Source organism: Erpetoichthys calabaricus, chromosome 10 (assembly GCF_900747795.2).
Source record: "Erpetoichthys calabaricus chromosome 10, fErpCal1.3, whole genome shotgun sequence".
NCBI classification, from domain to species: Eukaryota; Metazoa; Chordata; class Cladistia; order Polypteriformes; family Polypteridae; genus Erpetoichthys; species Erpetoichthys calabaricus.
The window spans coordinates 167,765,974-167,791,254 of NC_041403.2; the positions used below are offsets into that span (position 1 = coordinate 167,765,974).

Below are 25,281 nucleotides of genomic sequence, written 5' to 3' on the forward strand. Positions count from 1 at the left end.
AAATCCAACAAGGATCTGTCAAGTATCCATTCATTCACTATCTGAACGTCTTCATCCAATAAATTGCTGCATGGAACCAAAAACAACGGGGAGCACGGAGTGTAAGGCAGAATCCAATCCTAGATGGGGTGCCAAGTCATTGGAAAATCTCTCAAACAATTAAAAGTCCAATGTCCGGATAGGGTGAATGGCAGTTTTCAATACTTACCCATTATCCACCACTCAATTGAGCTGCCTCAAACCGATGTAAATGGACTTGAATCCAAGATCAAACCAGAAGTAATATCTGAGCACACTCTTCCAAGTTTAGAAGTCCTGGATACATGAGGCTCACAAGCAGGTGAGATTAAGGTGGTGAAAACTCCACCCCACCATACATGTAATCTTCCAAACCAGAGTGTAAGATCTTAAAGGCAAAGCATTTCAATTATAAATAGACTATCTAGGGCCATATGAAATGTGCTCTGCACCCCCATTCCATTTTAACCCCCTCCCCAAATACCAATTTTTAGTTAACTTATTTGAATTTTTTTAGATTTTTACACTATGTACAGTAAAAAAGGTGTGTGTAGTAAACTACAACACCATAGATAACAGTAGCACTTTGCAGTGTTTTACTGAACTACACAAGTTGCGTTACACACTTACAGTACCAGCCAAGATTTTGGCATAAACTAATTTCACAAATCAATGAATAAACGTTCTGGGCATAACTAAATATAAATACATTATACCTATAAATAAAAATGCATTTTGCAAAATAAAGCACCCGAATTCACCATTCACTAAGAAGTGCTTATATTCCAATGCCCTTGTTTCAACCGATAGCCGAGCTCACTTGGCCGATTCCCATCTCTGACACACTCCTCCATGTAGCTCACTGGGTGAGTCTCATGTCTTTAAAAAGAGCATATTTGCTGTAACTCCTCTAAAAGTCATTTCAGCAGTCCGGGAAGTAGACGTGGGTCAACTCTTTCCAATAATCACCTCGCAGTAAGGAGACCCGTCTGGGTTCACTTCCCAGGTCCTCCCTGCATGGAGTTTGCATGTTCTCCCCGTGTCTGCGTGGGTTTAAACCCCAGGGCCAAAGACATGCAGGTTAGGTGCATTGGCGATCCTAAATTGTCCCTTGTGTGTGCCCTGTGGTGGGCTGGCACCCTGCTCGGGGATTTGTTCCTGCCTTGCACCCTGTGCTGGCTGGGATTGGCTCCAGCAGACCCCCCCATGACCCTGTGTTAGGATACAGTACGTTGGACAATGACTGACTGACTGACTGACTAAGCTCCTCAGAATAAGGGAGACCCTTGTTTGAGGCGCAATTTAGATCAGCTTGAAAAAAGCCTCAATTGATAAAAGTCACTGAGATACTATGCCCTGAATTTTGCAGTTAAGATTCTGCTTTAGTTTTTTAGACATTGTTAGGATAGCTAGTTGATTTAATATCTTCCCCCATTAGACTCATGCAAGTAAACAACCTAAGTGCTTTTATGGATATACAGAATATTGTTTGCTAAAAGAACAAATATCAGAATATTATCTGAATAAGAACAGATTACTTAAGAAATTTAATATGTTCAGAAATTCAGTAACCTACTCCAAATCCTGTTTACATATGAAATGTGTTTTAGGTGTCATTACCACAATGCCCTCTGTGTTCCCCACATTGCCAAATTCATAGGGCCCCAAGTGGCACCGCCATAAGTGATAAGTTAACTGGACCTCAATTTTCAGGTGACAGATCCCACAAAGTAAACAAAGATGGCAGGTCTGCTTACCTCATAATGCTCATATTCATCTACATCAAAGGTTTCAAAATCTAAAAATCCATGCTGCTGAGCCTGGAAAACACAATCCACAATCATCATTAGCATTACTGAGGGTTTAATTTTCAGAGCAGTGCATGGAGTACAGTAGTTAGTCCTGCTACCTCACAGTCACTGGGCACAAATCTAAACCTAGCTAGTACAAGTCATGTTATCAGCGTGCAAGTGGGCATCTTCTGTTTTCACATCCATTCCAAAGATATTCAGATTAGGTGAACAGGTAGCGCTAAATTGACCCTGTATAAATGAAAGGATGTCCTAAAAAAGAACTGGCATTTTATTCAATTCTGGTAGACAATTTGTGTGTGGAGCCAAAAAGAATGCTCAATCTTCCTGCAACCCCTTGTAAGAGTGTTAATACAAGAAATAAAATAAGAGAATTCAGCCAGTAGGCTAAACAGAAATTGACTTGTTACCAGATACTTCCACAAGGATGCTCATGGAGGCATCACCAATAACATTTTATGGGGTCACTGGGCATTTCAGGTCTCGCAACATCACACACACTTACCTGGGATTGTGGTTGGCTCCTTGCAAATACCTTCAGCAATTTAAAACTATCATCATTTACAGATGTAAGCTGTGTCTATGAGGCTTAAAGCTAAAGACAGTGTCACTGCTGCATAAGCCGGGGTAGGATTTTAACCTCCAGGAAGACCTTAACATATCTTGCGAAAAGTGCCACATCACTTTGTGTATCAATCACTTCACTAGTGCGGACATTGGGAAGCGAAAATTACTTCTGTATAAAACAAAAGTACAAATCCAGATGTCTAATAAAATGATGATCACGGAGCAAAAAGGAAAAAAAAAGTGACTTGTCTATGGGTGTTTCTTGGACATCTTATAGTAAAACATTTTAGTTCTGTACCCCCAACTCAGAAGAACACATGCAAAAGGAATTTAATTATACCAAGTGTGCAGAAGTCTTAAAATTTGATTGCAAACCATCATCAAGAAATAATTGTATTTTCAACATACAACATTGTGATCTTTAACGAGAGTAGGGAGCAGGTCAAGGAGACCCTGGAGAGGTGGAGATCTGCTCTACAGAGGAGAGAAATGAAGGTCAGTAGGACCACCAAGACAGAATACATGTGTGTGAATGAGAGGGAGGTCAGAGGAATGGTGAGGATGGAGGGAGTAGAGTTGGCGAAGGTAGACGAGTTTAAATACCTGGGACCAACAGTACAGAGTAATGGGGATTGTGGAAGAGAAGTGAAAAAGAGTGCAGGGTGGAATGGGTGGAGAAGAGTGTCAGGAGTGATTTGTGACAGACGGGTATCAGCAAGAGTGAAAGGGAAGGTCTACAGGACAGTAGTGAGACCAGCTATGTCACATGGGTTGGTGACGGTGGCACTGACCAAAAAACAGGAGCCAGAGCTGGAGGTGGCAGAGTTAAAGATGTTAATGTTTGCATTGGGTGTGACGAGGATGGATAGGATTAGAAATGAGGACATTAGAGGGTTAGCTCAGGTTGGACGGCTGTGAGACAAAGTCAGAGGCGCGAGATTGCTTTGGTTTGGACAGGTGCAGAGGAGAGATGCTGGTTATATCGGGGATGAAGCAGCCAGGCAAGAGGAAAAGAGGAAGGCCTAAGAGGAGGACATGCAGGTGGTGGGTGTGACAGAGCAAGATGCACAAAGATATTTAAACACATGATCTGCTGTTGCAACCCCTGACGGGAGCAGCTGAAAGAAGATGATGAACCTATTTGTGTCTAATATTTGAGGACTGCCTTGTTCTTTTGAGATTTTGCTACAGCCATTTTTAGGTACCGTAACTTACAAGTTAAGAGTTTCCGAATGCAAAAATGCCCAAATGGATTTTAAGATTTTGTACTTTAAGTGACCTATGCTTATCATGGCAGTGTGTTTTGCTTCATAACTAAACACCAGCTGAGAATTTGAAGGGGTTTTCTCGTACACAGGCACACTCCCACAGTTCCTCTACTGCTCCAGGTTTTTGTATCATTGATAAAGCCACTAATGAGGAAGTCACGCATGCCAAAGCCATGTCACTGCTCCTAGACAGTTTTTACAGAGGTGTTGATTAGGAGAAACGTGTGGGAGAAATCTGCCATTTTTTTTTCTTTGAGCCTTTACTTTGTCATTTCTTTAGCAAAGGTTGTTCACGTCTCATCCGCCTGTAACACTTCTGTTTCATTAAAGCACGGTCTTATTTCTGTACTTTTAATCAATCTCTTATCTAGCCTGTTTTAGGTCCTGATGAGTAATGTGGCCTTTTATAGTTCTACATTTAAAGTCTAATGCAAATAATACTTCATGACTCAACACCTAAACCCATACATTTTTAGCACTTTTAGACTTTATCTTCACAGCTCTGTTCATTTCAAGTACATAGTTTTAAACTTCACCTTCTTCAACCTGGTTGCTGCCAATTGCCAACTACACAAGCATGGTGTCTCTTTTTTCAAGATATTACAACTTAGACCCACTGCTGTTTGCCATTCAGAAGAGTGGGTAAAGCTGGCAGCACTCCGAGGATTCGGATTTTGATTTCTCCAGTGTCTTCAATAACAAAAACAGCCATCCTTAGTAGGGGTAATCTAAGGGATATGCAGGGGAATAAGCCCGTGGCGTCCTGGGTAACAGACTGTCAGGTAGACAGCAGTTTGAGGCTCCAGGACTGTGACTCAGATATTGGAGGACAGCAACACTGGAGCACAACAGTCTGGTCTTCTTTTTTCTTCACTCTGAACATTTTAAAATATAAATAGAACTGCAGGTCATAACACTTGCAGACATTCTCAGCTGATGCTGCACTCGTGACATATGTTGATAAAGGGGATGAGACAGAGCATAAGAGTCAGGTGGAGAACCTGGTTTGGCTCATGTCAAGTCGCAGACAATTCTTTCTGCACCAAGGAACTGCTTACTGATGTTCACCGCAGCAAAGGGCCTCTGTGCCCGGTCATTTTACAGAGAGTGGATGTGGATGTTGTGCACTTACACAAGTAATTGGGGGTGCATATCAATAACAGGCTGGACTGGTTTAGTAACACAGATGAACTAAGTTCTTACAAGATGGTCTTCTTTTATTGTGAGTAATGACATCCTCTATATGTTCTACAAATCTGTAAAGCGAGGGAGAGTTTCTGCACAGACACTACTAGGCTAGGCTGGCAACCTCACTTCAAGAGAGGACCACCGACTCAGAATAGCTGATTAAGACAGCAGGCTGAGTTATGGGATGCATTTTGTACCTGCAGCCATTATGAACAATGCTGCACATCCTCTTTCAGACAACAGCACTGAAGACTTTCAGCCAACAAATTAAGAAGAAGTGTGTCAAGAAGTGCTAACTGGAGTTCCTTCATACTGACAGCAACACGCTCTTGTAATGCCTTTTTATAACCAAGTCAGAATTTTTCTTCTATTGTTATAATTCTTGTGTGTATTTAATACAAGTTTTCCATTTGTTACATTTCTTGAGCTTCTGTAAAAAGCTAAATACAAGTTCTATTATCTTGCTGTTGTTCTGAGATTATTTTTGCAAACACCCAAATTTCTTTCTTCAATGGAGGCTTTAATCTTTGTTAGTTGAAGCCTATTTTTATATTACACAAGTTCTAAGTAGGATATGTCAGATATGCTGACTGCAGTTACTGATCTCATTGCTGGACCATGTCCTTTGTCACTAAATTTTTAGCTGTGTAAATGTGCCAACCATCCAGCACAGTTGGCCCTTTTTGTGCCATGCTGCCTGATGGAGCCAGTGCTGTATTAACGGTTAACAGGTACAGCGAGCTGAGCTGCAGTATGAACCTCTCCCCCCAGTTTTCCATTCAGTCACGCTAAGTAAAATGAGCTTCTCTTCTGTTTGTGTGGTCCAAACCATGCATGTTTCTTATTCCACGTTGGTGCATTATAAGTGCATTGAACTTCCGGATGGGCATTCATTGATTGTCAGCTCCCTCACCCACATACAACTAAAGGCAGAATCAAACCAGCTTGATTTTCTTGAAGTGAGTCGCAGACTAGTTTTATTGAGTCACTGGGAATGTCACATTACCCGACTGTCCTTCACGAGAGCACACAGCAGACTGCCTCCAACTTAAGATTATGTAAATGGCTACAACTGAAAATTGCTGGAAAAGTCGTCTAATGTGACATGGCCTTCATCCCTTGAGACTACAATGACAGATGTCAAAATGTAAATTTTTTTAAATACAACATCACACAGTCAAAGCTCTTGTGTGTGCAAATCATTGCAACACCTGACCTATAAAAGGCATCAGGCAACAGAGAATTCCAAATGTAATAAGCTGGAAGACAAAAGTTGTTACTACTCCAAAGAGTATTAAATCATATATTATTTTTAATTATTATATATAGACAGAAACACAGGTTTGCCTCATATTACCATTTATACAAACTGCTCAAGTAGAATAGAAAAAAGCAATATCATCTTCACTGTTCCTACAAAAAAAAATGACATACTAACTCCACAATGCAAGGTAAACACAGTCTGGTATGCAAATGTCCGATTGTCTTGATGTAGAAAATGCAGCTGTATCAAGACTCAAATGATGCAAGTCAAGGATTTTCAATATATGATAGAAAAACAGTAAACTACATACAAAAAAGTGTACTAGTCAAAACACCACATAATTGGATAAAAAGAAAAAGAAAAAGGAAGGACGGACTCCTGAAAAATTGGAAGAGCAAATTTCTTAAACCGAAGAAGGGAAAATGGATGGGGCTGCAATAAGAGAGAGATAGATAGAGACTTTATTAATCCCCAAGGGGAAATTCACATTATACTACAGCAAGTCTACAGTAAACAAGGAGAGAGAAGGAGCTAACATACATCAGAATGAAATAAAAAAGGATTAGAATTCACAGTACATGTATGAGCAATAGTGCTGCACTCATGTGCATGTAGAGGAAATGAGCTCCCTTCCCAGTGGTGAATTTCAAGCAAATGCCCTTCCACGAGACAGCTCCCATTGGAGCAATTTGGAGAAAACTTGGCTACCCAAACTCACGGAGATGTGATGTAACACCAACCTCTCAGCTCATTAAACAATAAAAACAAATGTGCATAGAAAAGTTTGCATCTGCAGGTCATGCTGTAGTTGAAGTGGTACCAAACTCAATCAATCAATGCATTTCCTTTGCTTTTCAGTTCCTTAAAAATGAAAAATCTTTAATGGCTTTTTAAATCACCTTTAATTGCTCTTTTGTGTGTGTATCATGCAGCAAACCAACAGCAACCATTTCTCCCAAGACTCCAACCAGAGATGCATTGTGAAGAAAACATTGAGAGAAGGTGTGATGTCACGAATGTCAACTCTGAAAAATCCCCAAACGTGAACACAGCATAAGGGAGGTAGAAGGTGATATTAAACACTGGAAAGACAGAAAGGAGTAATATTGTACAGGGATGGTGAATGAGGAAGGCAAAGGGAGAGACCGGCTGATGGATAAATAATTTAAGACAAAGTAAAAGGAGATGTCAACAGGTTAACAGAAGAAAAGGATGAAGAGTTTGTACAAAAGAAGGAGGAAATGTCAGTGTGTATGTCTGTATGTGTGCACATGGATGTGTCATATAATACAACAAATGGAGACAATGGGGAAAGAAGTGGGCGATAATGTAGAAAATGCTAGAAGAATGGGACACCTTACAGGATGGACTGTACCAGTTGTCTCCTAATGCCAAGGTGCATCAACACTTTTTACCCGTCCATTTTGCCAGATTACTACAACAGCTGCAAGACAGCACAGAACTATTTGTGTTAGCTTACTTGCCATCTTACTGACAAGATGCTACTCAGCTAGGTTTCACACACCTATGTGATGTTCCATTGTCCTTAGGCAACCAGAGCACTGCCACGAGCTCTTTAATGAAAAGGTCACCACAAGAATCCAATAAACTTTATACCTTCGAGTTATCTGAGCCATGCTGCTCAGATTCACCATTCTGCATAAATAAGCTGATCGCTTGCTACAGGTGTATTATTCACAAGCTTATTTTAGGTTATCCGCATTATAAATGTAGCTGCTTTATTCTGGTGGCGTAGGAGTAGCTTTTCCAATCCTCAGGTACTGCTCCTTTCTGACGTGACTGCTGAAATATGCCTACTAAGGGTTTATAGATGACATTTTTCATTTCTTTCAATATAATTGGTAAGATCCTATAAGGTTCTGGGGTTTCATTAGTCTTCAACATATTGAGGGCTTGAAGCACATCAGACTCCTTATTTTAAAATCTATGAACTGAGTTTGTTTATACTTCTGCATAAGGCCTTTCACTTGTTTCTTCTTTTATAAATACTTGGATGAAATATATGTTCAGTTCATTTGCTATTTCATTTTCATATTGACATTATGGTAAAATAACTTGATATGAAGGATTAACGGGTCTTATACTAATGTAAGAGCCATTTGCTAGTTACATAAGAAACAAAATGTTTTACTAATTACTAGTGCATAATGTATGGGAGGTTCCTATAACCACCATCAGTTGAAATGAATTGGTATATTCTAACTATTTCCAGCTTATACGACTAAACATTACTCTCAGTTAGTGATCAGCCTTGCCATGTGTAAGGTGTAGAGGGCACATGGTTTTAAACCGGGCCTTGCATACCTTGTGTGCATGTTTGTGTGTGGCAAGTAACAAGTAAGACAAAGCACTTAATTGAAAGTGCTGCGCCGTACGTTTAAAAACGTACAGAAGAAGAAGTTAAGAATCTAAAGTTTAGAAAAGCTAAGTTTAGAGAAGATATATTTTCTCTTTTTTTGCCTTTTACTCTACGTGTGTAAGACCTTTTTTCTTTATTCTTGTGTTTGCTTTGAATTTTCACTAAATATTTTTAAAAAAATTTTAACCGAGAGATTTTTCGGCATGCATTTTACCCGTGCTTGAACTTGCCTTACACTCCAAAGTGAAGTTATGTTAGTAGGTCACATTGGCAAGATGAACACTTTACTGATATTGTGTTATGAAGATCCAAAGAAGTGTTTAAGGTCTTGTTACACAGCAGTAAATGAGTAACAGATGGAGTAGCAAAACTAAAGGTGTTACCTGTATATCAATAAATTGTTTTATTCTGCTTTTTAAAACGAGTGTGCTTTAGATACCTTGATATAAATCCAACGACCAGAAACCCCTGCTACAGAGAAAGGTAAACTATGAGCCTTACCAAATTAATTACTGGCACTGCCAAAGGCAAAACTGATAACTAATTGATTAACAAATTGATTCTTCTTCTCACATCGATACACAATTTCCTACATTTATTTGGTGTCCCATATCCTTCATTTTCATACATTAATTTGTCATTGCCATGTGGGAACAAAACAGAGACCCATCACTTTCCTACAAATAATTATTATGAAACGTTTTCAAAATAGATTTATATAGTTTAGTATGTGAGGCTGCCATTTGATTGCTAAATCAATGGTGAAGTTCATTAATTTTTACAAATTGTAACTAATTATATGGAGGAAATCAAGTCTTCATCACCTAGTTAACACACGGACTGCTAAATGTGAGCAAACTCAGAGCAGGTGACCTACAAGTTGGGTTGTAAACCGTCTCCAGGGCTGTAGTGCTAAATATGACCATATCTGAAGTTAAAACAGGTAAGAGGATAATGGGCATCTGAAATAATGAAAAAAAAAAAAACACCATAGAACAGAATACTTCACTTTCAATGTGATTGGTCTTATTAGCCATATTTTAGAGAACATTTATGATATTTTGAGAAAAAGTCATTTGCATATGTAGAACCACAACCATCTGAATATCTTTCAAAGAATCAGGTCCTACCATTACGAAGTTTGAACGGAAACAGAGGTTTGATTGCACCAAAACGTTCAAGATCTTGTTAGACCTAGAAGAGTTATAGCACGGCTGGCATGGACCAAGAATTTTCTACTCCACGCCCAAAGTATGAGGTAACAAGATTTTTTTTTTTAATAAAGAAAATAAATGTTTATTGTGAGTTTTGTGCAATAACAAAATGCACTAGTATATTAAAGTAACACCGTGACTTTACACGGACGCCAGGAACAAAATGTACCTATTTTCATGGTAGTCACTGTGTTAAAAGAATCATGAATGCAACCAGCAAATCAAAACACAGTACAAGAGGAATAGTGCCACCCCTTGGCTCTCAAACAGCAAGGTGACTTTTACACAAAAAAGTTGTCTCCCCACTGACTGACACTGAACAGACTGAACAGAGCTCCTACCTTTTGGATACCTTGTAAACAATCAAGAATCGTTAGGTTGTAGGTGCAATTTCCAAAAGAGGCATCCCTGAAAGGTAAAAGAAAAAAAAAATAAATATCAATACACAGACAGGCTCTCTAAAACCTAAGCTGTTGGACTGTATTATCAATAAATTAAAGTAGCACAAAGGGCTTGTTGGTCATAAAATCCAGCATCTATGAAGAAGCTTGCAAACTGCCTCTCTACATTCTTTGTTCAACATGCCGTGAAATGTGCTTTATCCCGTCATGTCATGGGGGTCAAGTCAGGAAGGAGACCCAGAAGAACGTCTTACACATGCTGCAAGGAAAGAAATCAAAAGAATCTTCATTCAAGAACTAACTTTGCTTTCAAATTCTGTCAACCGGTAAGTAGGCAGGCCTCGGAGGAGACAGACTAATAATAGGTCAGGTCTACTAATAAAGCAGATCTGATGGGGGTAAAAAATGGTTACTTCCAGCCAAGAATTAGATCCTAATCGCTAACCAATAATAGTGGGAGGGCGAGTGATTGTACAGTTAGGTACTGAAAGGGTAGGCCCTCAAAGTACCATAAGGAGATTAGTCTGCCTAGTAAGAATGCAAATGAGCCTGGATTGGGGCAGAGGTCAGGTTTCCATGGAAACATGTAAAGGCCAGTCGAGCAGAGAGACAATAGGCCAACTGTACAGCAGTCCTGGATGGGTCAGCGACTCCAAATTAAACTGCGCCAAGGAAATAATGAGCTATTTTCCTATTGGGTTATTTTTCTGGTTGGGGGGTGTACATGTGTGTCATAGAGCTGCAGTCTTACCGAGTTCTCATCAATAGGAGGTAGCTGGTGACAGTGCCAATAGACGGTAACAGGCAGTTTGTGACCAGTGAATCCACAACTGGCAGGGGGAAGGCAACTGTCCAAAATGACAAGCAAGTAACCCAAGCATCAATTCCAAGGTACACATTTAAAAATGTGCAAATAAATCAGCACCCCATTTTCAGCGGTCCAAGGAAGTGCGATCTCTTACTGGGGCTCTATGGAACAGTACTGCAGTTCGGTTGTCATAAACTGCCTTTTATATTTGTTCACATTAACACTAAAGCACTAGAGAAAGTGAAGTTTATTGGTTTCCTCTCCTAAACTCCGCAACCATATTCTTCAGGAAAGGAAATATTACCAAGTGGATGTATGGAAGGATAGATGGCATTATTCTAAATGAAAGCAAACGCGGACTCCAACTGATGCCACCAGAACTGAAAACTGGAGAATTCTCTCATCTTTGAGAAACCATGTCTGAAACTGGCAGGGGACCAAAAAAAAAGTATTTTGGTAAGTGGCCAGGCCCAGGACCCACAAAGTGGGGACAATTCTACTATACATCGGTGAAGTTAGAAGTGTGGTGGCACAGTATGCTTTGCAATAAATAAAGGTATAAGGTTAGAGAATACTGGGGGTGTATTATCCCTAAATAGACAATTAGACCAAAAAAGTGGTATACATATCAGAGTCCCTCATCTCAAGATCTAAGGAATAGTCCCAATGTGTGTAGGGAAACAGCTTAGTTGTCTCACGTGTGTGTGTGTATATAAAACACAAGAGTAATGCAGCACTGCCAGGCATTGGTTGTCCAATCCAATTTTTGTGAACGCTCCTTTGTGGTTTCTTGTTCAAACAAAGATCTCATATCCCAAGTGTCTGATGTTTGCCTGTCCGGACAATAAAATAGTGGACTCCATGACATGAAGATGTTGGTCAGACCTGCCACGATACTAATGCGATGCTATGGTGACTGACTATGGCTATATCCACACTATTAGTTATTGTTTTGTTTGAAATCACAAATTATCAGTCACCTGTTTTCACCTTTCATCCACACTACCCTGGTGTTTTTAAACCCCCCAAAAGCAACTTTTGAAAATGCTGGGCACCCATATATATTTTTCTGAAAATGCCAGCGCAGCATTCCTGGTGGATGGTTGGAAGTGTCAAGTCTCATCTTGCTCCGATTAGTTTGCGATGATTACGTGGGCCCTTTCCCCCGATTAGATTCTGCTCACTTGCTCCGCTTATACTCGTGCATTACTCTCCATAAGCAATTCCACCTCATCCTCAGTACAGACGAAACACTCCATTTTTTATTGTTTTATCGTATTCATCATTGCTGTTCTCTGTGTAAACATGAGCTGCAAATGAACGTCTAGCCTGGAGGACTCTTCCTCCTTCGATACACACATGCCTGTTGTAGGCAAATGGCCACATCTCATTTTATTTTTTTGGGGCATTTTAGTGTAGGCAGAAATAATGTAGTAAACGATGTGAAAACTCTAGTGTGGACTGAGATTGCTCTAGATTAAACACGCCGCATTGGAATGAAAATGTAGTAACATTGACCTACCCTATATGTAGTGATGCAGACAAAATCCTTTCAAAAAAAATGAAGCGAAAAGGACAATGGCATATAACATACCTCAGAACTTTGACATTTTGTACCCTGCTTGGTTCTGTATAACATTTACCTCAGACTTAAGGGCTCAGAATTACTTCACATCTATCCTCTTATGCACCAACAACCCATCTTCCTCCGTGTCTCTCTCTCGCTCACACACACAAGCTTACCATTCCCACCTGACACTGAACCTTTATTTTCAGTCATTAAGTGCAGTTAATGATGAAGAGTTTACAAAACGCCAGTGGGCATTCCCAGTGTACTCCTACATGCAGTAATGATTAGCACAGACATATGTGGGCTCAACCAGCTGCTCCAGTGTTTTAAGATCAAAATGACTGCCCTGAAAAAATGTGATTAAATCTTCACTAGACGGGGAGCTTGGGAGAATTGGGTCATTTCGGAGGCTTGTGCTCAATCTATGTATGTGCTTAATGTCATATGCATATGCTCAAATGCTCACTGATGCTCAGCAGGTTGACGATAGCTCAACTTCAACTCATTCGGGAGGTGGACTCAAGAGGTTTGATTTGATAGCAGTTTTATTTAAGGAAGGCTTTATATCACCATATCGGAAATTTCAAATAAGTCTGAAAAGCATGTTACTCCATAAGGGAGGCGATGTAATTGGAGAACCTTATATTTTGAAAATTGTAGTCCCCAATAGGAAAGGAGATATAATACATGTGCTCACTACTTAAAGCATGCATACCAATTTTATTACTGTGACAAAAAAAAAAAAAAAATTAGCATGAATGCACATGAACTATCATGCCACCTACCTAACATTACATTCTCAGACCTGCTTAATACAAATTAGGATTGCAAGGGGCCAAAGCCAGTCCTACTGATGGGCATTTCAATTCACTTCACCGACTGGGTTCTTTCACACTACCTACATAATTCAATCAATTCACTTGATTCATCAACATGATGAAGGTAAATTAATAGGATTGTGCAAATTGCTCTCAGGTAATGATTCAGTTCACAAATCAAATGAAAAAGAATTGTGTGCCTCATTCTCGGGTAATGATTCTGTAAGAGAATCAAATGAACACGAATGGAGTGACTTGTTCAGGCATAATGATTCATTTCAAAAATCCATGAATGACAAATACGTTGTGCAGTCAATGAGCTTTGGGGGAAAAAAAAAAAAAAAAAAAAAAGTGTGCATTAAAGTTTAAAGTAAATAATTGTTAGTCACACAAAATTGAATCTTATATAAAAAAAAAAAAATTCTAATTTCTAAATTTGTTGAATGTACAAAAGGGCCAAAAATGTATTAGTTTAGTTTTAAGTTTATATATTTTCTTTAAAATTTCAATAGTGAGGGGTGGGGATTGATTTGTTTTCAATCCTTTTTTTGTAAAAATTGATCTATTTGTATGGAATGATTACAATAAAAAAATAAAATTAAAAAATAATTCCAATAGTGAATTCTACAAACCAAAGAACATACTCCAATATAATTGTGTGGTTACTTTGTTGTACTTCTACAATATAACGAGAGAATCATTAGTGACAGGGATATCGTTTCCTAATAATGACTCAGTTTGAACTTGAAAGAATCATAAGTGAAGTGACAGAATCATGAATCAGACAGGAGGCACATGTGCTTTTTCTCTGTCACATCTCATTAAGCTCTTTGAACTACATTGTCTGTATGAAAATGCTATAGAAATAAATGTTGTTGTTGAACACCTTCAAAATAAAAAGATGTTGATCACATCAGGTATGCATTTCAGCACTTCTGCCCAGCTCTGCTGAATTATCTTGGGACTGAATGCGAGTTGCACAAAAAGAACAAATCATTCACAAATGGTCATCACCAACCAGTCCACACACATAGTGACCCTCAGTTTGTAGTCACTCACTATTCATAACTTTGTGGATGTGGAAAGAAACTCCACACAAACAGACAGGAAATGCAGACTCCATATGGACAATGACAGAGTATAAAATTCAAATCCTGGACCTGTAAGGTCGCAGCTCTAACCACAGTGTCACCATGCCCTCCACCCCACATTTCAGACCCTTTTCATATATCCTGGAGATACAACTGCCCAGATACACTCCATTTAAAATAATTGCACAGCTGCGCCCTATTAAAGAAGGGGATGTTTAGTTTGACCAATTTAGCTTTTAGGATTAAGCATCCTTAGCAACTACACTGAGGAAGACCACAGAAAAATGAGATGCAGTCTCAACAAATTACACGTCGGAAGTAAAAATGTTAGATTTGAATACACAATGGGAAGTCTGAAAATTTAAAATATACCTTATGAAAGAGATTCAGAAGTCACAGTGGACTCCTCATTTTCAACTACCAGAAGCCATTAAGCAAGAAGGTTAGGTTATAAAGCATAGTGACAAGTAAAGTACAAGTCCAAGGAGGTTATGCTCAAGCTTTATAACACACCAGTGAGGTCTCATCTGGAGTACGGTTTACAGATTTGGCCTCCTGGCTACAAAAACAAAAAAGACATAGCAGCACAAGAAAAGTTCCAGCAAAGAGTGACTAGGCTGATCCCCATTAAACAGATGAGCCCTTTCAGATTAAGAGGAGATAATAGCAAGGTGCTATATAAGTAAAATGTATTACTATTATCATGAATGAAGTGTTTAAAATTATGACAGGAATTAGTCTCGTGGATCACAACGAGGTCTTTAAAAATCAGTTCTTGTTGGAGCACAGTTGGAAATTTAAGGGAACATTTTTCACAAACATTAGGACGTTTTTCTTCATGCAGAAAACCACAAACACATGGAATAAGTGTCCAAATAGTGTGGTAGACAATAGGACTTTAGAGACCTTCAAAACTTGACTTTATGCCATTTTGGAGGAATTAAGTGGATAGGACTGGTGAGCTTTATTGGGCCGAATGGCCTGTTGTGTAAAGTTTTCTAATGCTCCAATGTTTCTAAAATGCTACTACCCAGGTTCTGCCGCAGAACCCCTCTAATAAGCATATAACCCATTGAACATGCTGAAATGCAATAGAAGATCCATTGTAAATGCTTCTGACACCAACCTGCTCATTCTTAAGAAGCACTCGGTGAATGTTCATCCAGCGCTGCGGCTCCAAGCCTATGTCATTTACTAGGAGTGTTACTGAAGCTCCATTATTTGACATTCAAATTGTAAAATACTGATCATTTCACCCTTGCATTTTCATCCGCTATACAGACAGAATATTCCTTAATTTGCCTGCAATGATCTCCGATTCTACATTATTAGCTCATATCATCAATTCTTGTACTGCCTGCTCAACACATATTTACACAGGCTTTTCAAAGCTTGTGATTATATTTGCTTTATAAAAGTGCCTTATGCTGGTGCTTTACAAAGGGCTCTATATAAAAGAAACATTGAAAGACATTGAGTGGTCTTGAAAATCCAATATCTGTACAAACAAGAGTTGTATTAAGAATGTGTGTAAAAATATTTTCTGCTTCATTATTAAATAGATGGAGTCCTGTACATGAAGTCTTTCTAATTACAATAACTTTTAAAACACCATAGACAAGCTCTCTGCAAAATCTAACAGAAACATGATTTAAGTAAAGGAACACTCACAAAGTACCGGCCTGCCTATTAACTGGCAACAAATTTCTATAAGTGTGAACACTGCTAAATTTTCTGGTCGTTTCCAAGTTCATTCATTTTGTTAGTGTTAACATTTCTCCAAATACATGTTCTACTAGAAAAACACTAAACAGGAAGTTAACCGAATTTAACCACATAAGCCAACTACTGACCCTGAGGCCCGTTTACAGGAAACAGGAAGTTACAAGATTTAACATTTCAGTCTGGTTGTTCTAATCAGCCCAAAATAAACTGATGTCTTTACAAGTGCAAGGTACATGTTTACCTTTGCTGTGTTTGGGCAGGGCTGTACGCCCAGAAGTCTATTTTTAATCAACAATGTGAAAGACACCAGCATCCATTGTGCATAGGCGGCCAGCCCATCACAGGCAACACCCAGTCATTTGGAGAATTAAATAAAATGGCAGACAGCTTCTAAGAATGTGTTTGTTTCACGGCGTCTCCTCACACAGTTCATAGATTAGGTCAGACAGCTGTGAGGCAGGAACATTGCCAGCTTTAGACCCACACCATGTATACACTTTTACACTGTAGTGTAAAATATTCTAATACAGTACAGACAGTGATGGAAACCTAACAAAAGGAATACTCCAACTTTAAAAAAAAAAAAAAAAAAAAAAAAATTAATATTAGGATATAGCAGGTTGGATAATGGATGGCTGGATGGATAGATATGTTACTTATTCCAAGTAGTTTGTAATGATGCTGAGAATATTTTTAAAACTTATGTTTTTTTTGTGTAGGAAGGACAAAGTTTCTGATAGAATGGGAGCCCAATGGTGACTACCAATGAACAACAGCAAAAAAACCAAACAGTCATATGCTTACAACAGTATTTTTTTTTTTGCTTAAAATATTGAAAAAGAACTTCGATAAATGAACGTAGTGCACAAACAGGAAACCCCTTCAAACGCCCTAATGTGTGGTTGGAGAGAGTGTGCATGTGTGTGTTCTGCCTGTGATAGGACTGGCACCCTGCCCAGGGTCTGTTCCTGCCTTGCACCCTATGCTTGCTGCGTTAGGCTCCAGAAGCCCACCCCCACCCGATCCTATTCAGGAATAAACCGGTTCAAATACGACTTACTGACTCACTCACTCACTTCTTGACCAATGAATCCACACTGACTGGTAGCAGAATCCCCCCTGAAGTTGAAGTTTTCTTTGCCTTTACGTAGGAATCTCGTCTCACTGATATTTCCATTTTTGCCCAGGGTCTGTACAATTTCTTGCCATGAATGTTTGCACATCTGCCTCCCTCTGTGTGCCCTTAATGTTTAACTGTATACGTACTGTACGGGTAGAAACAAATCACTTCACGCAACTGTTCCTTGAATGAGCCCACGTTTCCTCGTCTCGATCATGCACAGTCGATGAGTAAAGGTACACACAGGACTGTGGGGTCACAAACTTCTGGAGACTCAGAGTAGCCGACACAAGAATCCAGACGCCGATATTTAGGTCAGGCATACTGGAGCAGATGCACCAGTATAAAATGTGCCTTATGTCACTATCAGCTCCCTTTTGATCCGGAAATGTTATATGTCTGTTCCCAACGAAAACATGGGATTAAAAATTTCTCAGCTATTATTACAAACCACATCAGGCAAGTAACGCATATTAAAAAAAAAGAAAATTGGATGGAGTATTTTTTTTTTTTCTTTTTAAATCACCCTGAAGCCAGTCCGTAGGTTTTGGTAATGCAGAGTTCTTCCAGTAAACATTCAGTCCAGAAACCAGAAATGCCACTTAAGATATAATTTAATATTTACAAACTAATTTGCTGAGAAAGGGACTAAAAATGAGAGAAACCACATACCTTTTTTATTAAAATTCAAACAGCTGGGGTAGAAATTATTATTATTTTTTTTTTTTTTTGGTACTTTACAGTTTACAGAGGACAAAATAATGACATTTTTGAAAAAAGGAACCACATATAAACTAGGGGATGAGCTCAATACACATTTGATAAAAATCAATTCTTTGATGGACTCCACAAACTGATGAAAAGGAACATCACAAGTCACAGGTCAGTAAGCTTAAAATGCATCATGGGTAAAGTAATGGATTTATTCAGAAAAAGATTGAGCAGCAGAAGGCAAAAAGACGAATGTTTGTGTACAGCTAGCAGGAGTTCAGATGAGAAATGTATTTTACTAAACATGCTGGAATTCAATAAGGAAACAACAAAAAGATACAATCAAATAGGTGAATATGATATTTATTCTGATTTTCAGAAGGCTTGTGATAAAGTCTCAAATGAGAAGCAAGCAATAAAAAGTGATAGTTCAGGGTATACTGTGCAGATGAGTGCAAAACTGGCTAAAGCAGAGGAAGCACAGGGTTATGGTGTGATGAACCCTGGAAGAATTGTGTGATGCTAAAAGTGGTGTCCCCAGGGGTCAGTGCTAGGGCTACTCCTTTATAATACTATATAATTTATGACGTGGATAGGAATAGAAGCAACAAAGATGGGGAAGTTTGCAAATACTACTACGCTAGAGGGAAGGGCAGCTAATAAAGAATCAGTCAAATTATTACTGAGGGACTTGGACAGCATACTGGCATGGGCAGATTTATAGCTGATGAACCTTAATATATGTAAATGTAAGGCATTATACAGTATGAAGGAAGTAGAAATGTTAGATTTGATGACATAATGGGAGGTTTGAAACTTGAAAATACCTCTGAGAAGGACCAGGGAGCTGCAGCACGAACAACATCCAGACAGTGGATGGAAGTCTAAGAGAAATGTTAGGCTATACAGCGCACTGGGGTGTAGAGTACAAGTCAAAAGAGGTCATGCCTAAGATTTATAATGCACTGGTAAGGCCTCAGCTGAGTACTGCATGAAGATCTGGTTTCTGGGCTACAAAGAAAAGGACACAGCAGTGCTACAAAAAGTCCAGGGAAGAGCTGCTAGGCTGATTCCAGACGGCAGGGTGTGATTATAAGATTAAAAGAGCAGAATCTTTTCAGTTTAAGCAAGCAGGGGTTAAGAGGTGACTTGACTGAAGTGTTTTAAAATTATGAAAGTAATTAGGACAGAGGGCACAGTCTGTCACTTTAAAATGACCTTAGGAGGGACACAGCTGGAAACTTAAGTGGAAATTTGGCATAAACATAATAAAAGTTTTTCTTCCCATAGAGAACCATTTACAAGTTAACTTCAGGGTAGATTTAGGGACTTCACAACTTGATTTAATGTCATTTTGGGGAAGTTAGATTAATCGGGTCACGGGGGGTCTGCTGGAGCCAATCCCAGCCAACACAGGGCGTAAGGCAGGAACAAATCCCCGGGCAGGTTGTTTGGATAATGGATGGATGGATGGATGGATTAATCAGATTAGCAAGCTTTGTTGGTGGTGAAGTCTGTTCTCACCCAAATTTCTTCTAATGTGACACTTAATGTTGACTGGAAACCCGTCTGGCCATACTTTTGTGACAAGACCATGCATGGCCAGTGGTGAATCCATAGGTAGCACCTCGGAAATTTTAGTAACCATGTTAGAGAAGACAATTGACAGTCACCATAAACTGGAGTACAGCATGCACAAAATCCCCTGTTAAGCACTGTGGCTGCCTTCCTGTGACCAACATTTCAAAAAACACTACATGTAGAATATAAAACTGGATGACATTGTTCAATGATACAAATGCATTCCTAATAAAAAAAAAAAAACAAGCTCTGCAAAACTATATTTCTTTTACATACACTTTTTTGGATTATCATCATTCATTATTTAAAAGCTATGGCCTAAACTAAAGGTTTCATTACATATGAAGAAATCAAAAATGGGTTTATGCAAGGTCACTTTTTTGCTCCATGTCACTTGTCCTCAGTTTCAACATTTTAAAAATATGTTAGTGGATCAAATAGGGCAGAAAAATCCACATTGGCATAACCAAATAAAGCACTACAGCTTTTTCTTCTCATTTTATACAATTTTGTGATATTTAAAGTGTTTATACTTAGTGACTTTCTTATTAGTAAGGCAAACAATGCAGTACTTAAGCACAAAAGCTTCATTACATCACAACCAATGTGGTATTACTTTGTGATCATTCAAATTAAATTGAGGAAGCGCATAAAATCTGTCATGTAGCAAAAGCAGATGGCCAGTAGGCGCTTGTTCAATGGAGTAAATTAAAAAATCTCAGGTGAAATCAAAATCCAGATGCTGTTGATGCTTAAAGCTAGGAAAATGACTAAAATAATCACAGCAGCTTGGGGTGAGAGAAGACTTGGTGTTGTGTGAAGTACTGGCAAGTGTGGACAGGCCTGCCAGCACAGCCATGGTACTCCCAGACTGCAGTAATGGAATTCAGCGCTGTTAGAAGAGCGGAGATGGTGTCCTGGTTTTTTTCCTTCTCTTAACACGTACAAAATCCACGAGCTCTGGTCCCATTAAGTCCCAAACTTAAAACTACAACACTAATATTTAAAGCTGAAAACATGGCACAACATCAAAGACCATTCTGCTTTCCAAAAATGTTCTTTGATGCCCAGTTTAGAGAATCGTGCTCTGGAAGCCACAGATTAGCATTGTCTAATCTGACATTTTTAAACAGAGTTTTCCTTTTTCAAAACTTCTTAGCAATTACTTTCAATCCCAGTGTTCACAAAATCTCAATTATGAGAAAGAGCCTAAACCCTCTCTCACACATCCAAAAAGTCTACAGCTGGCACAAGCACATACTGAAAATCTGGTGCCCGCCCAGTTTTTAATTACTCATCAGTATGCCAAAATACCACCCTGAAACAAAACTTCTGGAGAAATGTCACAACAAAAGCAGCTGCATTGTTTCTTCAAGGGTACGGGCACATTCATCTACTTCCTTTTAACAATTACACAATTGTTTTCAGGCCTGGTCAGATGTGCTTTATTTCAGTCTACGGATTTGGGATTGATCACGTCCCATTCTGGCTGTGCAGCTATTCTATTCACAACTAGGTACCATTAAAGTGGCATTTCATGCCATATAGTAAGCCGGGTATCTCAAATTGAAATTCTGTAAGAAAAAAATTGGCTAATGGCATAACATGTTTATATAGACTAACAGTGTGGGAGGAAGGCTATCACAAGCAATTAACACTCATTACAGAGGAGCTACTGCACACATCATACACAGACCCTCAGCATTAGTCTGCTCCTAGAACCAAAGGAAATAATTATGCCAAACGGTCAACACTTCCCATCTTGCAAACTTTTCTTTTTTTAAACAACAAGCTTGCTGCCAGTCTAAAGTAATTCCTGTCCCATTCTAACCTCTAATGACATCCATCTCAAACAGGAAGGGAGGTGCAGAAAAGGCAGCACGCAATCCTCGGTTACTTCATTAACTTAAGAGGAGACCTTAAATTACAATCAGAATACATTGGCATCAGATGGACAGGTGGCTTAACTGCGTACGTGACCCGACCCCAAACTGCTAAACTCAAGAAACGGAAAGTGCCAGATAGGAAGCAGTCAAGAGTATACAGAGGAAGCAGGACATAAGCTGCAGTTCTGTGCTTTGAGTTGGAAAAGCTGAACTACTCACACTGACATGGACATCTTTTGTACACCATAAAGGGGCTGCATTTCCATCAAGAGCTGCTGGCAGAGCATAGAGTCCTGATACATCTCTTCTGTAAGCACACTTGCAGGACACTTAGAACCCAAATCCTTGTAACTGTTTAAGGACTGGCACTTGGAGAGGCTGAAAGAGCAATCAGCCCAATCATTATTCACAGATTAACAATTCAAAAGGGTATCCTGCTTCAATCATTTACTTTAGTATTTCAAATCATAACCTTAAGGAAAGCATGTGGATCAAACAAAGGCTACATGTGCAGCCCGAAAGGGAGCTACACTCACTGGCCACTTTATTAGGTACACCTTGCTAGTACTGGGTTGGACCCCCCTTTTGCCTTAACTGTCGTAATTGTTCATGATATAGATGATTCAACAAGGTGCTGGAAGCATTCCTCAGGAATGGATTTTTGTCCACATTGACATGATGACATCACACAGTTGCTGCAGATTTGTCGACGACACATCCATAATGCAAATCTCTTGTTCCACCACATCCCAAAGGTGCTCTAATATATTGAAATCTAGCGACTGTGAAGGCCGTCCGAGTACAGTGAAGTCATCGTCATGTTAAAGAAAGAAATCAGTTTGAGATGATCTGAGCTTTGGGACATGGTGCGTTACCTTTCTGGAAGCACCCATCAGAAGATGGGTACACTGCGGTCATTAAGGGAAGGACATGGCCATCAACAATACTCAGGTAGGCTGAACTATTTAAATGAGGCTCAGTTGGTACTATATCCCCCACCCCATTACACCACCAGCACCAGCCTGAACAGTTTATACAAGGCAGGATGGATCCATGCTTTCATGTTGACGACATCAAATTCTGACTACCACCCGAACGTCAATAGAAAATCAAGACTCTTCAGACCAGGCAACATTTTTCCAATCTTCTATTGTCCAATTTTGGTGAGCCCATGCAAAATGCAGCCTCAGTGAAAGCAGTGGCAACAAGCTGTGGTCTCCTGCTACAGTAGCCCACTGGCTTTAAGGTTCAACATGTTACAACTGAAGTATGCAGAAATGCATCTCTGAACGTGCAACGAGTGCTTAGTTGAGTTACAGTCTGGCCATTCTCCTCTGGCATCAATTTCACCCAGAGAACTGCCACTTCCTGGATATTTTTTTAGACCATTCTCTGTAAACCCTTGAGATGGATGTGTGTGATAATCCCATTAGATCAGCAGTTTCTGAAATACTCAGAGCAGCATGACTGGCACCAACCACCATGCCATGTTCAAAGTCACTTATATCTCCTTTCTTCCCCATTCCGATGCTCAGTTTGAACTTCAGCAGGTCGTCCTGACAAGGTCTACAAGCCTAATTGCATTGGAGTTGCTGCCATGTAATTGGCGTATTAGATATTTGCATTAACAAACCGTTGAACAGGTGTACCTAATAAAATGGCCAGAGAGAGTATGTGATGAATGGCACTATATATAAATCATGTTACTCTTGAAACCCTCTGCTTCAATCAACATTTGGAATGGGAGATGGGAAATACAACACAGGCAGGCTTATGGCAACAGATGTATTTTCTAAATAAACTAAAGTTCTCAAAAACAGAACATGCACATATTTAAAAGTTGTCAGGGATATAGCAGCATACATCATCATAAAAGGTACGATGCAAAACAAAACGCTGTCACAGGCAAGAAAATCTACAGACAGTCAAATGCTATTATGCATTACACATTAAAGTGCTACATTTGTCACTTTTTTCAGTATCGGGGGGTCTGCAAAGTCTTTCTTGGAGGGGTGTAGTTCTGTTGCAGCCCAATCATGTAATTACAAGTTAATTCTTGCCAATAACATTTGGAAACCTGTTATGGTTACATTTTGCACAAACATTAGAAAATTTCTTCACACAAAGACACACATGGAATACATTAATTGTGTGTTAGATGGGAGGACTTTAGAGACGTTTAAAAAAATTGACATTAGGTGGATATAATTGGCAAACTTAGCTGGGCTGGACAGCCTGTTCTCGTCAAAATATGTTCTAAAGTCCTAACAACAAATAATATTTAAATTTTACGGCTTGTCAGCGTTTTTATTCTGCTATGGCAGGTCATTCTTGTATTTTTTTTTTCCCTTTCCAGGGGGATCATCTGTTGTACTAGGGTGTTGTACCATGTTAGCCATTATGAATGTAGAGAAAAGCCAAGCAAAATGACACCTTTTATTGGATAATTAAAAAGATTACAATATGCAAACTTTCAAGGCAACTCAGGCCCCTTCTTCAGGGGGGGATATCATCCAAATGATTCGTAGCCTGAAGCAAAGGAGTAATTCTCCATTCCTGGAGGACAGCCATGTTGGATTCCATGGGTGCCGCCTGGCGGTGCAGAAGGGGATTACAATCCTGGCTTTTAAAAGGATTCTACCTGACCTGGAACTGCTTCCAATGGACCATGTCATAGCACCAGAAGTACTCCTGGTCTGAAATAAAAGGAGCCATACCACCTCACCTCGAAGAGTCTGAGTCGGGAGGTAGCGGGACAGTGAGAGTTTATAAATGTGTGCTTTTGGCCGCGTTCACTAAAAAAAGTGCTGGAGTGGAATAAAATTTTATTTTGAACCCAGAATTGTGTTGAGTGATATTGTTTCTGTGGTTTGGGGCACAGTGGTGTCCCCTTGCGGTTACACTAAGATAGAGCACAATGAATGCACACATATCAGTGGAAATGAGTTTCATTGAGAACTGCTGGTTCCTTTGCTATTCACGTCCTATTGCTAATAAAGGAGAAGTTAAACTGCCAGTGTTCAGAAGCCATTAATGAGCACAAACAGAATGTCAGATTATATAGTGCTCTGATGTGCTAGGAGGTTCTGCTCAAGCTTTATAACATACTGGTAAGGCCTCATCTGGAGTTGTGTACAATTTTGGTGTCCATTCTAAAAAAAGACACAGCAATTCCAGTAAAAGTCCAGAGAAGGGCAACTAGGCCGATTCCAGGGCTACAGGGGATAAATTATGAGCAAAGATTAAAAGAGCTGAGCCTTTTCAATTTAAGCACAAGGAGATTAAGAGTAGACATGATTGAAGTATTTAAAATTATGAAGGGAATTAGTACAGTGGACCGAGACTGTGATTTTAAAATGAGTTCAACAAAAACACATAGAAACAGTTGGAAACATAAGGGTAAATTTCACACAAGCATTAGTTTTCCTTCACAGAGAGGACCACAGGCACATGGAATATGTAAGCAAATAGTGTGGTAGACGTTAGGACTTTAGGGACCTTCAAAACTCGACTTGAAAGAATTAAGTGCATAGGACTGGTGGGCTTTGTTGGGCTGAATGGACTGTTCTCATCTAGATTGTACGAATGTTTAAAAAAGTGGAAGCAGCTGTTCAAGACTAAAATAAGCAATTAAAAAGGTGGGAAATCCTAACAAGTGAGACAACAAATGAAGCACAAAAATATTACTTGAGGAATAAGAGCTTCAGCAACATTAATTGATTTCTCATTAAGAAATGGGGTTGGAACAAAAACCTGCAGCCACTATGGTCCTCTGGGACCAATTTTGCCAATTCCTGCTTTATAATGTAACAAGGAGAGTGCAATAATCTTCAACAGCACATAAGCAGATAAAATGTGCC

The 25,281-nt window shown here is 39.3% G+C and overlaps 1 protein-coding gene across 4 annotated transcripts in view; it reads right to left on the bottom strand.

Moving 5' to 3' along the window:
* Positions 1-25,281, bottom strand: part of cdc14ab (cell division cycle 14Ab) — an 83,036-nt gene that overhangs the window by 24,773 nt on the left and 32,982 nt on the right. For all 4 annotated transcript variants that reach the window (XM_051933043.1, XM_051933044.1, XM_051933041.1 and 1 more), the window contains 2 exons: positions 10,052-10,118; positions 1,776-1,838 (listed from right to left, as the gene is read on the bottom strand). In XM_051933043.1, coding sequence (XP_051789003.1) covers positions 1,776-1,838; positions 10,052-10,118 — 130 coding nt within the window. The remainder of the gene's footprint in view (positions 1-1,775; positions 1,839-10,051; positions 10,119-25,281) is intronic.